We start from the raw sequence: 14550 nt of genomic DNA on the forward strand, positions 1-14550 counted from the left end.
AGGCATAGAATAAGCATGATTTTCATGTAATACAATCTTTATTATTTTCTCTGTCCTTTATTCAGCAAAGTGGGTTCTTTTGCTACCAGAGAAGCCTACCTCAAGCAGGCTTTGTGATTTTTCTGGACACTATTATATGATTTTAAATCATTAACATCATCCTAATTTAGTAATTTGAGGTGTCTTGTCCTAAGTAATAACTGGGACATACAAATGCATTCATAAGCAGGAAGACATATTCCTTCCTCCCTTCTCAGGACTATTGTAGTCATGCTTCCACAGAGGAATTGTGGTTGGTTTCTTAGCTCCTGCTCAACTGTGATCCTCTCACTTAGCTGCTCTGTGTCACTATGTCAGGGTTGGGTAGGAGGAAGAGAGGAGAAGTAATTGAAGCAGGAGAGTTATCATTTAACTGATGCCCTTGCAATTTCACCTTATACCTTCTGCACCTGCCAGGTATTTTAAATTGCATTTTTCCCTCATGGACATGTTCATAATTCTTCAGAGACTAGGGAACATTTAAGACAATACTAGGAATGTGTTTTCCTTAGGTCAGCCCTCTTCTGTTTAGCCCCCAATTTGTTAGTTGATAGGAGGTGTCTTTATTGGAGTCATTTATTTCCCCAAAAGGTCCTCTTGGGAAGATGGAAAAGGACTGCAATTCAGATCTTCTATAAAAACCTTTGTATCTAAGAACTCTGGGAGCCTAAATCATGAAGAGAGCTTCCTTCTCTTTGCTTCTTCCACTGGAGTTGCCAGGAAGCTCAACCTGGCCCTTTAGACATTTGTCCGTTTTGTCTACACATTTCAGGTGTGTTAGGATCCACAAGACCCCAAACACACACTCATGTACACTCTTCTTTGATGATTCTTTAGAAACACTCACAGAACTCAGAAAAGCTATCATGGCTAAAGTCTAGGGCAGGAAAAGAAAAATGATTAAAATCTGTAACAGGGAATCAGTTTTCCTCTCCCAATAAAGTTGCAACAACAATACTTAATTCCGAACAATCATGTGACAACATGTTAAAGTACTGCCATCCAGGGATGCTCAACCTAGCATAGGTATCCAGAGTTGTTACTGGAGGTCAATTACCTAGACAAAAAATACTGACAGCACTGATCTTAGACCTCCAGAAATAAAATGGATGCAGTATGTTCTAGGGTTACAGGTGAACAGAAAGAAGTATTCATTATAACTCACATGGTTAATGTAAACTATGTGGTATGGCCCAAATTCTCAGGATGCAAAGATACTCCTATCAGACAGAATATTCCAAGGGGTAATAGGACGTCCCCAAGAGCCACAGGGAGGACCTTTCTTTGTAAGGTGCAGGGTTTGAGCACCTTAAGCCCATCAAACTAACCTTTTAATCCTTTACTACACAATAGGAGACTTAAGTCAACTCTTAAGCTTATCCTAGCTAGGACACCCTGTCATTCATTAAAGAGATATGGTACATGTCCAAACCAGACCTTTGGGTGGGGAAAGAATGACTCAGAATAACTTACCAACACAAACCTTGATAAGTCATCCAACTGGTGCTTGGTTATTTTCATCTTCCATCTCCTGTAGGATAGTCTTTTTTTTTTTTTTTTTTGGTATCTTGGTTGTAGTGAACATAGGTTATCATATTGCACTATATTAACAGTAGCATACTAGAGACAAAGGATGTCTCAAATTATGCTTTTTTGTTTTTTAACATTTGTTTTTTAGTTGTAGGTTGACACAATACCATTTTTTAATTTTTTTTTAATGTGGTGCTGAGAATTGAACCTAGGGCCTCACACATGCTAGGCAAGCTCTCTACCTCTGAGCCACAATCCCAGCCCCCTCCAATTATTTTTAAAGCAAGTATTTCAACAAGAAAACGGGAGACTTCTTTTTTTTTTCTTATAGGTAGGCAAAATCTTTTGGTATAATTCACATCATATTAAATTTTATTTCCACCCAACCTAAGGCACTTTCCTTCATGGACTTGAATTATTGCATATCCTCTCAACTTTCTCTTCTCCAGGATTGTATTAATTTGCTAGAGCTAACAATATCAGAATAGAATGGATGGGGTGACTTAAACAACAGAAATTAATTTTCTCATGGCTCTGAAGACTGAAAGTTCAAGATCAAGGTGCCAGCCGGGCTGGTTTCTAATGAGATCTCACTTTCTGGCTTGTAGATAGTTTCCCCCTGGCCATCTTGCAGTGTTCTCATGTGGCCATGTCTCCATGTGCATGTATTCCTGGTGTCCTGGTATCTACAAGGAGAAGATCCCAAATCCCATAGTGTTTTTTCATAACATAGTTCTTACTCCTAAATGGCTTTGATTCCTTTCTTTTTTAGACTGTTACAGAGTTTCCTCATCTGAATTAAATAGCAAACAAAATAATGCAAATACTCTGGAAAAGTATAACAGAACGTTAAAAACAAAAACTTTAAGAAGAAACCCATTAATGGGTGACCTATAAACTTAGAATTCTGCAGCATAAAAGAAGCCTATGTGAGATGATCAGTCAACTAGCTTGTTTGTGGTGATCATTTCACAATGTATACCTATATCAAAACATCAATTTATAACCTGAAATATATACAATTTCTATTTGTTAGTTATGCTGTATTAAGCTAAAAAGGTAAAATTTTTTAAAAAAATTAAATTAAAAAAGAAATCTCAGAAAGTAATGTTCTGCTCTATACTCCCACCCCTCCCGGGGCCCGCTCCCTGTGATGCAGTGTGTCCTAAAAAGACTGAAAAATGAGAACTAGGACACAGGGCACAGGAAGAGGAAGGAGAGGGGAGGTAAGGCTGTGGAAAACAAACTGTGTCCTTGTGTGAAATTTTGATAAGATGTAAAACAGGATGCCAAATTTTATGGCTACCAATAACAAAGGACATCTTATATATTTTTGCAATCCTCCAAGGCTTTCAATTATTCATTCTTGTTTTCACTTCTGTTGTTTCGACGGAAAGTTCCTTTTATCTTTTTCTGATACCTAAGCAAAACCACTTTCTCATAAGTTGTTATTAAAATTGGCTCATCTTATCTGTCTATCCTAGATCCCTTCAGAAGACACTAAGCAAACAAATTACCACTTTGTCACCTGTAACTCAAGCCATGATAGAATGAGAATTAGACACAAAGTTAGCTGACTTAAGAATGTCCCTCTTCAGCTAATGTGATTTGAAGGGAGTTCCATTTGCCACTCAGACATGGATCCCTCATGTGGATAATGACACAGACGTCAGATGGCTGTCAAAGATGACCTCTAGTATAACATCGGACTAAGGTCCTCTAATTCTGTTAGGTTATAATAAAGTAGCACATAGTCCCTGCTCTGCTTTACCACTCTAATTAAATTTCAAGTGTCAGTTGAAATCCAATCCTAGTTGGCAGTGTGTTTTGTGACTCTTCCGTGAAGCTGTTGTAGTTGACATAAGCCTCTGAAGGTGGCATAAAGACATGCTAAGGAAATTGGGAGGCTGACATGTAACTTTACTAATTTGTCTTACAGTAATAAAGAAATGGTTAGACATGCTTTTTAAAATTCAGTATTTTCAAAAGGCTTGCATGAGAGTAGATATGTGGAGGATACATGATCATTCTCTGTTGGAGTTCAGGAACAATAAAAGAGCCTCAAATTAATCATTCAAGATATGATTCATCAAAAGTAGAAGGCAAAACAGATCTATCCCTTCTGAGGCTAAAACAGGAATAAAATACACTAACGGTGACTTTGATTCAGGAAGAAAGCAAAAGTATACCCGCAGTTCTTATGGTCAGAGAGCATGTGTTGTTCTTACTGCCAAGTTCTTGGTAACACTACCCAAGCCCAAACCGAAATCCACATGCCCTTGCCCTTACTGACGCAAACCACAGGAAATGGAGGCAATTTCAGGCATTGAACATTGTGAAAGTAGCAACTCAGAAAGTGCATCCAAGAGAATATGAAGGAGCCCACAGCTCTGATATTGTTTTAGGGTATTGAATGAAGACAGATATAGAGCTGGGAGACAGTTGGCACAGAATAAAACAGTTTGAACTGTGACTTTAACTAGGAGCTAGTAAACTAACCTCCGGACATGCTCCTAAGTACTCAGCCGTCTGAAAGATGGGACTGCTCCTCTTCCCCACCCCCACCCTGTGCACATGCCAGTAAATTAAAACCCTGGACCGTTAGCCCAAGAGCTGGAGAAAGTCAAGCAACATACTCTAAAATAATTAATAAATATTTTGCTTTCTTCCTATGGAAATGCCATTCTTTTTTTTTTCATGGAAATTTGTAGTCACAGATGAACTTCAGACTCACTGGTAATATTATTTTCCTTTTACAAGTAATTTGATGTAGTAATTTGATGTGAACGGAGCAGAGCTTACTTTTTAAAACTAAAATCCTTGTAATTTTTATAACTGGATTTATTTAAAGTTATGTTAATAATACCTCTGATATTTGCACATTCAACTAAAAATTTAGAAAAAATTACATGTCTGTCTTTGTCCAACAAATGTAATTCCTAAGACATTTTAAAAGTTGAAATATCTTAATTTAATAGAGGAATTTTGTAAAATAAATAGCCAAACCATTTATGTTGAAGATTGTGTGGTTTTTAATATTCTTAAAAGGAGGCTTGTCTATATTTTATGCAGAATTGATATAGCAACATCTCTCAATTTAAAATGTATTAATGAGGGCTGGGTATATAGCTCAGTTGGTAGAGTGCTTGACTTGCATGCACAAGGCCCTGGGTTTAATCTCTAGCACTACAAAAAAAAAAAAAAAACTATTACTGATACATAAAAATATTCTATTTATCAAGACTGCTATATCACCTTCAAAGAGTTTTTGTACACACTGTTTCAGCTGTGCGTTATTAAGACTATTTAATAGAACTTTCTATTTTACTGCTTTTTAAAAAAAATCTTATTATTTTTTCTTCTACATCTTTAAGGTGTATAACGTGGTGGTTTGATTTTACATATAACACAGTGAAATGATTAGTGTGGTCAATCAAATTAACACATCCGTGGCCGTACAAAGCTATCCTTAACCAAAAAGACAAAACCCTATCCCCAGAGCACGGAGCTGTGTATATGGCTCCTTCAAGGCAGAGTGCCTGAGTGACTTGCAGAAACCAATGTACTTACTGTAAACTCCAGACAGAGTCATTTCAATTAAGTACAGTCATCCCTCAGGGAGCTTGGGGAGTTGGTTCCAGGACCCCTGTGGTTAACAAAATCCCTGAATGTTCATTTTTATTATATAAAATGGAGTATTATTTGCATATAATCTTATGCAATCCTCCCATATACTTTAAATATCTAATACAGTGTAAATGCTGTATAAGCAGTAGTTATACTGTATTGTTTAGAGGATAATGTCAAAGAAAAAATCTGTACATGTTCAGTATAGATGCAATTTTAAAAATATATTTTCACTCCACAGTTGGTTCAATCTCAGATATAACACCCCCAAATACGGGGGGGGGGCATTGTCCTCTGTATTTTTTAGGCATATCTTGGTGAAAGCTCACAGTGATAATCTGAACTAGTCCCTTTGATCTTTTAAAGCAGGGAGGCAAAAAGAATCAAATAGAGGGCAGAGGGTTGTTTTTATTTTCAGATCATCAAAAATACTAAACTGTTGGTCAGGATGATCTATGAAGAAAGAAAAACAAATTCAAACTATGACTAACAAGGCCTGCTGTGCATGAGTCACCCATTGAATCAAGTGAGGTCTCTGGACACAGGAGGAAAAGCACTTAGGAGCCACGTCATAATGCAGGGGTGAGCCTCCCAATTTGCTGGTCTCCTCACCAAACTATTTCAACACCTGGGTGGAATCCAGGAGAAGAGAGCTCAGGCAGCTTAAAAACTGCGTCTCTTTCCTACAAAGGATGTTTTCAGTGACCTTGAGGAGGTATTTAGCAGTGGCTTTCTTAGGTGTGAACATGAAAATAGTGGGAGTCTAAGCAGCATTTTGGAATTATTTCTAAGTTGTCTCCAAGGCATTGCATGGCCCTGCTTCTTGAAGGAGAGAAACAGATTTGCAAAGGAGGAAAGCAGTGGCCCTACAAATTCCACATAATACACAAACTGAAATGGGATTATTTTAAAAAACAAACAAAATATGAAACAGCATAGAGCATGTCAGTTGAACATAGGGTTTGTACTCATTGTTTTTTGTTTGTTTGTTTGTTTGTTTCTCCTTGCTGCTTTGTATTCAAATTCAGGGGAAGTCCAAAATTGGACTTCAAATTGTTCAGTTCTTTCTAACTTGCATGCTCAGATCCATAAGACATTGAACTTCTGATAAATATGATAGTGATGAATTCAACTAGCATTTCCAACTTAGGGTGTATCTCAGAAAGATATTTTTCTTTCCACTTGAGGCTGCTTATCTGGGGAAAATGCCATTACACTTGATCTGACCTTGGAATTTTCTCCAGTTAAGGTAAACTGATACTCACATAAGCCAGTTTTCATCATAGGTATGGAGACTAGTGGTGAGACTGGTAGTGAGGGTAGAGAATAAAAAGAGAAAGAAGTGAATTGGGCAAACTTTCCGTGCCTCATTGCTAGAGAAAGCTTTGGTGCCAAGGACAGGGGCCACCTGGAGCTAGGGAGAATTGCCAGTCTTTGAAAATCCTCTCTCCTGCAAAATAGTAAGATAATTGGCTCCAGATTCCTCTTTCTCAGCTTCATTTCCTACTATTAGAGGAATCTCTTCCAAGGTAACCAGGCTCAGATTCCCTCTGGCCGCATTTACAAGCAAGGCTAAGGCATAACATGGGTTTTTCCTTAATTGTCATTTTACATGAGTTTCCCTCAAATTGGCATCCTTTTCCCCCCTCATAGAAGTAGTGAGAATTAGGGACTAATTATTGAAAAGATGGTAGGTACAGTACTCAAGAAAACAGTGAAGAAATAACCATTACAAAAAGTGCCACCGCCTTAGCCATGACATATCTCAGACATTTATTTTATTCCTCGTTGGTTGATTGGTTGAGGTTGTTGTTAGTCAGCTTTCTATCACTGTGACAAAACACCTGAGAAAAATCAACTCAAAAGGAGGAAAGACTTATTTTAGCTCAGTGATTCAGAGGTTTCAGTCCATGGTTCCCTGGGCCCGTTGCTTTGGGCCTGTGGCACCACGGTACATCATGGCAGCAGAGGAGGGGGCTCGCCTCACGGCAACCAGGAAGCAGAGAGAGAAAGAGGGAAAGACCTGGGGGTCCAATATTCCCATCAATGTTGTAATTTCCTCCCACTAGTCCTCTTGCCCTGCCCTAACCTCCCAATAGTGACAGAGTAGTGAACAAACCTTTGACATAGGAGGCTTCAGGGGGTACTTGAGATCTAAACTTTAACAGTTACTGTTGCTGTTCTTATTTCTAATGGCTCCTCACTTGTCTCCCTTCCAGGACTGGGGAAGGACTAAGAAATATGATGATTAAAAGCACGGGCTTTGGTATCAGATCAACTAGGGTATGAATTCTAACTCTGCAACATGGTAGAATGTGCTGGACAGCTTTCTTCATCATACAGTTAGAGTTATGGTGACTATGGAAGAAGTACTGTCAATTAACCTTCTCAATTGTGTGCGAATATTGCACTGGTATTCTAGCTTTTCAAGGACATTTGATTTTCTGGTTTCAGAAGTCCAGCCGATATGAATGCTGTGTCTTGGAGAGAGACTTGGCTTTGCAACCATTTTTTAAAATATTCATTTATCTTTCTGATATGCATTTATGGAGAACTGATCACATGTTATGAAAAGAATTCCAGAGATCTGTAATCCCTCATACTTGACTGTCCCTTTCTCCAGGAGATAGAGGAAGCATCTTGGAGGATCTGCTCAGGGCATCATCTTCCATAGTTTACATTAAGTATCTGTTGCTATATTACAAACCACCCCAAAACTTAGTGACTTAACAACAACCATTTATTAATCTGCCACAAGCCAGCTAGGGTTGCAGATTTGGGTCAAGATTGCCTGATCTTGCTCCTATGATTAGCAGCTTGACTGTGTACTGGTTGGTCCAGAATAGACTTACCCGTGTTTAACGATGCTGTTGGCTCCTATCTGAAGCAGTGGAGGTAAATGACCATATGTGTTTTCTCTATCAGGCTAGCACTGGCTTGTCCACAGGGGGTCACAGGCTTCAAAGCAAAAGGAAAGCAGGCCACAGTATGCAAGAACTTTACAAGTCTCTGCTCAACCATCCTAAAACATTAGTGGCAAACTAACCCAGATTCAAAGTGTGGAAAGAGATACTACCTCTGAAGAGCTACAGTCACACTGTAAGGTCCTGGGCCAAGGGCCAGAAAAATTTTTGGCTACTTTTGCAATCTACCACATGCCTTTTGATCATAATCCCAATGTTTTTCCCTTCTAGTTTACTGGTATGACATATTAGGAAATCCTTGACCTAGTTCTACTTTTTCTTTTCCCTGTACTCCATCAGGTTTCTTCTGGGTCCATTCAAGAGAGTGTGAAAGACCGAGTGATTGACTCGCGGCTGCAGCTGTTTATCACCAAGCCAGGTCTCTACACATGCATAGCTACCAATAGACACGGAGAGAAATTCAGTACAGCAAAGGCTGCTGCCACCATCAGTGTATCAGGTAAGATGGCCCTGCATGATCCCGTGGCTGCAGGAGAGGGGAGAGTGGGTGCTATTCCACCACATCTGGCATTGGGAAAAACCTTTATCTCCTACTCCAGTCCCCAGTGAGAATACTCCAGAGGTGACCTAGATATGGATTTTGGCTAATTTGTTGCCTCACAAACTAAATCCTCACATGATTGTCCAATTGTTGAGCAACAACTTGACGAGCTCATTTCTTTCTGTCTCTTTTCTTTCCTCTCTCCCTTCCCCCGCTTCCTCCCTCCCTTCTCTTCTTCCTTACCTTCTTCTTTATTTTTTTCTTTTTTACAATTTCCTTTTCCTCCCTTTCCCATTTCTTTCTCTTTTTGAGTTATCCAAACTTCCCAAGGCTCTCCAGGAGTAAGTTGTCGGATATTTACCATATGTGAGCCAATTTTGCATGGCTACTTCTTGGGGCATTTGTTCCTGTGAGTAAGACTCTTATGGTTGTTCCTTTCCTGTTTTATGCAACAGCAGGACATGCAGGTATTTTCAAGGAAAAGAGCTGACACATGGATTTCTAGGATATTTGTGTTGTGTTATAAAGGTTTATTTTTAAAATTTAAATGTCCCAAAGGCTTCTGAGAACATTTATGGAATTCGTAGAGTTGGAAATAATCCCCGTATCAGGAAATGCCAGGCATACTATATTCATAGCAGCCTACTGTCCAGGGATCAGCAGAGAGGTGTTTGGCCCCACATGTAAGGCACTGGTAGAAACTTGCCCAGGGCCAGCTCCCCAGAGCCTGCTGTTTCTTATTACAATGCCACTTCTTTGATCTTCCCCGATGAAGAACTTTCCAGTAATGTATGTGATTTTTTAGTACAAAGTAAACAGAGGCTTCAGAGAAATACATTGGGAGCACTAGACAAAACTGGGCCTCTGGAGCATACCCACGAAAGAAAGACTCCAAAACTAAGTGTCCCTGTACCACCTCCTGGAATATGTCCACCTGTAGTGTCATATTAGGGAAAATCATTTCTTCCAGAGAATAGCACAACTCCTAAAGTAAATTCAACTCAATTTAAAATGAAATGAAATTAAATGATTTCTATTTACACAGTATTTTGCTATTTTTATAGAGCACTTTTATATGCATTTATTAAATATCCTGGATGTAGACCCTTGTGTTGGGTAAAGTAAGGAATGGAAACAATTAAGAAATGGGTCTTGCTTTCCAGGAACTGTCAATCTAGAAGGGAAGTTAGCCAGCCACATTTAGATAGCTCAGACTATGCAGTATTGCAGAAACACAGACCAAGAACAACAGCAGAGGAAGAGTTGAAGGGAGTCCTTGGGAAAGGGATATTATTTGAACAGAAGATGTGTGTACAAGATAAACAGGTTGAAATATGTTCACAAAGCAGCAAGTCAGTGGTCTAGAACATGATGGAGACTGCAGTCAGGTGAAAAGTGGGAAGAAAAGTTTGAAGTGTGGGCTCTAACCAGTTTAGGCCCAGGTAGGTTTAATGCACTTGTCCATCAATGGGAAGTCATTTAGTTATTTTAGAGGAAATAAGTGCTCTGGTCAGATATGTCCTTTAGAAAATTGACAGGAGGGAGGATGTCAAGTGGTTTGGAAGCATGGCAAGCAGCTAGGAAACTCTTCCAGGAGTCTAGAAAAGTCATGAAGACAGGAACAACAGCAGCAATGATTGGTGCAGAGAGTAGAGAAGGAGGCCCAGGATCTGCTAGGAGAGAAATGCAATGTATAAGGGCTTGAGTTGGCCAGGGAGGTCCTCTGGTAACAGGGCAGGAGAATGAATTCTGAAGCGTTTAAGATTGAGGAGATGTGTAGGAACTTTATTTTTTAATATTACTGTATTACACACAGTAATATATAAATAAAAGCAAAACATGAGGACATGAGAAGGCCCAGGAGGTACTGGAAATTTCTGATTCCTTTGAATTACCAGAATTATTCTAGTCATACTATCTTTGTTTTCTTTGATTATATGATCAATACCTATTAAGTGAATAAATATACCTATTCAATTTAGCTATCTATATATCTATATAATGTATAGGTATATACATATATGTGTGTGTGCACATGCCATATATTCATTATATGAAGACAACATATTGACATATGAATACTCAAACTCAAGCAAATAAATGGATCCAATTTAGCTTAACCTACACTTCCACTGAAGATAAGAGAATTTTGTGTCACCAATCTTTCAAGTCTCATTTCCAGTGATTTTTTTTTTCATTCATTTAAAGACAAGCCCCTCCTAGAGTTCTTCTTTCCCTCCCTCCTTCCATCTCTTCCCCTAGATGGCAAGGGAAGAGAGGACAAGTATTTATGCAGTATGTCCTCTGGACCCCTCCCCTCCCTGATCTCTAGTGAAGACAGCAGCTGGGGAACTTCTGCTTTCAGAATTTGGTTGGGACCCAGAGGACCTCCCTGGCCGACTCAGGCTCCTTCTGGAGCAGCACAGCCCTCTGCTTCTCAGCTGAATCCTTCACCAAACCCCATCTAGATATTGTTCTGCAACTACCTCAGAGAGGCCATCCTGTCTGTCCCCACCAAGGCCCTAAAGCAGGCCTATCTAATCCCACCTCAGCTCTTTTTGTATCCTTAATGGGGCCTGAAGCAATTTCTGGATCCCTCTCAAGGTACACAAAACCAAAGAAAGATTCAGACTGACTTACCCAATTCTGCCATCTACCCAACCACATGTTGCTATTGTGTTTACACTAACGTTGCCATCTCACGTCAGGGTAAGGGATCCCTGTAAGGTATTTTGCTTCTAATATTCCAAATAAGAAGTTGCAAAACTCTCTCTTCCTTTGGCCTTTTCCTTCATTAATCAATATACTTCCATTCTAAGATTGGGCCCAGAAAAGGAATCTACAAAATGTGTATCCAAATTCTTCATCTCCCTTCTTTCCTCATTCCCATACATACCAAGCCAGAAGGGCCAGACAGGGATTCTTTATTTAATGTGGAAATCTTTATAGCCTACTCATCATAAATGCAAAAATAATTGTGGAAATAGTGCTTTGACCCATAAGGAGGGGGAACCTAATAAAAATGGTTTTATCTGCTCCACACAAGGGTATAATTCATCCCATGGGCATGATCTTTAAGACGCTGAAAAGATTATACAGCATGATCTTTACCATACTATACATAGCCACATCATCTCGCCACCCCTGTCCCAGCTCAATTGAGAACCTATTCCAACTCCATTAATAATGGAATACACCAAAGAGAAATCTGTAATCCTAAAAACAGAGTGGTATCTTCTGATGGTAGAAAGAACCTTTAGGTATGACACAGCATAGGAAGGCAATATCCTGGGGTAAGGGGTGAGGGGTAGTGCCAATCAGAAATAGCAGCTCATGGAAAATAACAGTGGAATGTGCATGGAGGGAAGGGAGAGTGGGAGCAGCGTATGGATTAGCGTGTAGCAGCGGGAGGCTTGCAACTGCAATGCCTGGATGCAGATGAAGAGCAGTCATCTCAGTCAGGAGAATGGTCATGTAGCCTGGAACCAGCAATGACTTGACCAGTCAGTGGACACCAGTGTGATATGGAGGTCAATTTCAGAGGGTAGATAAAATTTTGACCTGGAAGTGAAACTTAAGAACACCCTGGACAGGGATATATTTTCAGTAGTGGGTCATCAGAGAACCTGAGTAGAGCATACAGCATAAAGAAAGTGTTAACCTATACCTGGGACCTGGGATCTTGCCCTTCTCTGAACTGCATGAGCTACATTAAATCAGTCCATATACAGAATCACAGTAAGGTCCAATATTAGGGATCAAATAAAGAAATGAGAATTTAGTCAAAAACTGGAAAAGAAAAAAGACTTAGAAGTCTAGAGAGGATATGATAGATCAAAAATAGGTCTGTGAGTTGGAAATTTGCTTCATATCTAGTGTTATTACCTGCCCTGCTCATAAAAGCTCCAAGATTTTTCTCTTCAACTCCTCATCTGTTTTTCAGGTGGGATGTCCCTGACTATTGGAGGTTTTGACTCTCTTCTACTTTTCCCCAGAGCTTCTCAGGCAGGTCTAAAGAGTGGATCTTGAGTGCATCGAGTAAGAGCTCTGAGACTTCTGCCATTTTCTCTTCCAGTCTTTGACCTGTTCTTGTCAGTTAGACCTGCTAGATGTCTCATGAGTTCCCTCTGGAATCACTGAGGAAATGACCTCCCAACCCTGGAGTGCTCCTGAGATCAGTATGTAGGGAAGTGAGGCCAATCTGATAAAAAAAAAAAAAAAAAGGATCTTTGGAGCAGCTTTCTTTAGGAGCATTTCAGACAGTCTTAGGCTCCTCAGAGCTCCCTGTTCTTGCCTGAGTATAGCATCTACTTTCTCCCTATCTGCTAAGTCCCTCTTTCCTGTGGCCTCCAATAGGGCTGGCCAGAGGTCCAGTCAGACATGGTGCCTCCTCTTGCTATTCTAGCAATGCTTCCTACCCCAGAATCTGCTGCTGTCTCTCATTTCAGCTGTCCCCATGCTCCCCTTGTGTTATGTAGTCAACAGCCCCCTCTGTCATGGACCTGTGTTTCACTTGGAAGCTTTTACTCCATCTGTTTATTTACTCATCTCAGCAGGACAACTGGAAATGGAAAGAGCAAATGGTCTAGTGCTTAGAATTATGTCCAGAGATATTTCTAGGGTTTGAAGGACAACTCAAAACAGAGATTGGCCTTCATTTTCCCAAAGCCTTCCATGAGTCTGCCCAAGCCTCTGTGCCTGCAGAAATGTGATACATTTCCTTCTTCATCATTTATTCGCTGTTAGTCATCAAAAGGCGTCACAAAAGTTTTTTGCATCTTTTGCCTGTCAACCAAGAAGTTGCATTTCCCCTCCAGTCACAACCCCAAAGACTCAAGTTACAATTGAAACTCACCAGGATGCTGGCATTGGGCAAGATGCCTTGTCTTTGTCATCAGAACCCTAGGCCCTGTGGTGGAGACCAGCCAAAGGGCCCATGATCCCTGTATTGAGCCTGGTCCTGGAACAGCCAGAGGCCATAAAAATAGGCACAGGGATTCAGAAAAACATGCATGTTTGTATTTCCCATTTTTTTAATATTCTTTTTTTTTTAAGAGAGAGTGAGAGAGAGAGAGAGAGAAAATTTTAATATTTATTTTTTAGTTTTTTCGGTGGACACAACATCTTTGTTGGTATGTGGTGCTGAGGATCGAACCCGGGCCGCACGCATGCCAGGCGAGCGCGCTACTGCTTGAGCCACATCCCCAGCCCTGTATTTCCCATTTTTAACAGCACGAATATGTCCTTTATCAGACTATGAGGTCCAAAGTTTTGTCTGTGCTTTTCCAGTCTTAAGGAATAAGGAGGAGTCTCCCCGGTTACATTCTTCCTCCTCTGTTAGCCGTTCCCCTTTCTACCAATCTCTCCACTGCAATGCCCCTTCTTTGGGTTGACCCCAGGGTCCAGAACTTCTGGTCCCTACATTTGAATTTTACATAGCATCATCAGAAATCTGATGCGATAGTTTGGAGTTCCCTCACTGTAAAATGGACCACTTTGTTTTATTTTCCATATTTCAAGAGTTGATGTTTGATACTATTATTAAAAAAAAATAGAACTTTGAACTCTACAACAAAATTGATAGAGGTGATTGAATGTACTGCCATGTTACATACTCTTACTTATGTCTGATAGCCACTCTCCTATTTCCCTCCAGTGCTGGACATAATTTTAGGCAGGTGGTGGCACAGAAGGGAGCACGTGATCCCCTTTACCACTCAGCCAAAGGGCCCATGATCCCTGTAATGAACTTTCTCCCACTAAAGGCAAAGAGTCTTCTTATCAACAGAGCAGACACCATGCCCTGGAATTTCATGCTGACTTCATCTGGTTTTAAACTGATTAAAAGTGTTTTGTTTTTGTTTTTAATAAAGGGGAAAGAATAAATGA

At 40.0% G+C, this 14550-nt stretch overlaps 1 protein-coding gene across 4 annotated transcripts in view; it reads left to right on the forward strand.

Annotated features, from left to right (window-relative positions):
• Nucleotides 1-14550, forward strand: part of Musk (muscle associated receptor tyrosine kinase) — a 104352-nt gene that overhangs the window by 54774 nt on the left and 35028 nt on the right. For all 4 annotated transcript variants that reach the window (XM_026391162.2, XM_026391163.2, XM_026391164.2 and 1 more), the window contains one exon: nucleotides 8460-8619. In XM_026391162.2, coding sequence (XP_026246947.1) covers nucleotides 8460-8619 — 160 coding nt within the window. The remainder of the gene's footprint in view (nucleotides 1-8459; nucleotides 8620-14550) is intronic.

The sequence above is a fragment of the Urocitellus parryii genome, chromosome 4, assembly GCF_045843805.1.
Source record: "Urocitellus parryii isolate mUroPar1 chromosome 4, mUroPar1.hap1, whole genome shotgun sequence".
Lineage (NCBI taxonomy): Eukaryota > Metazoa > Chordata > Mammalia > Rodentia > Sciuridae > Urocitellus > Urocitellus parryii.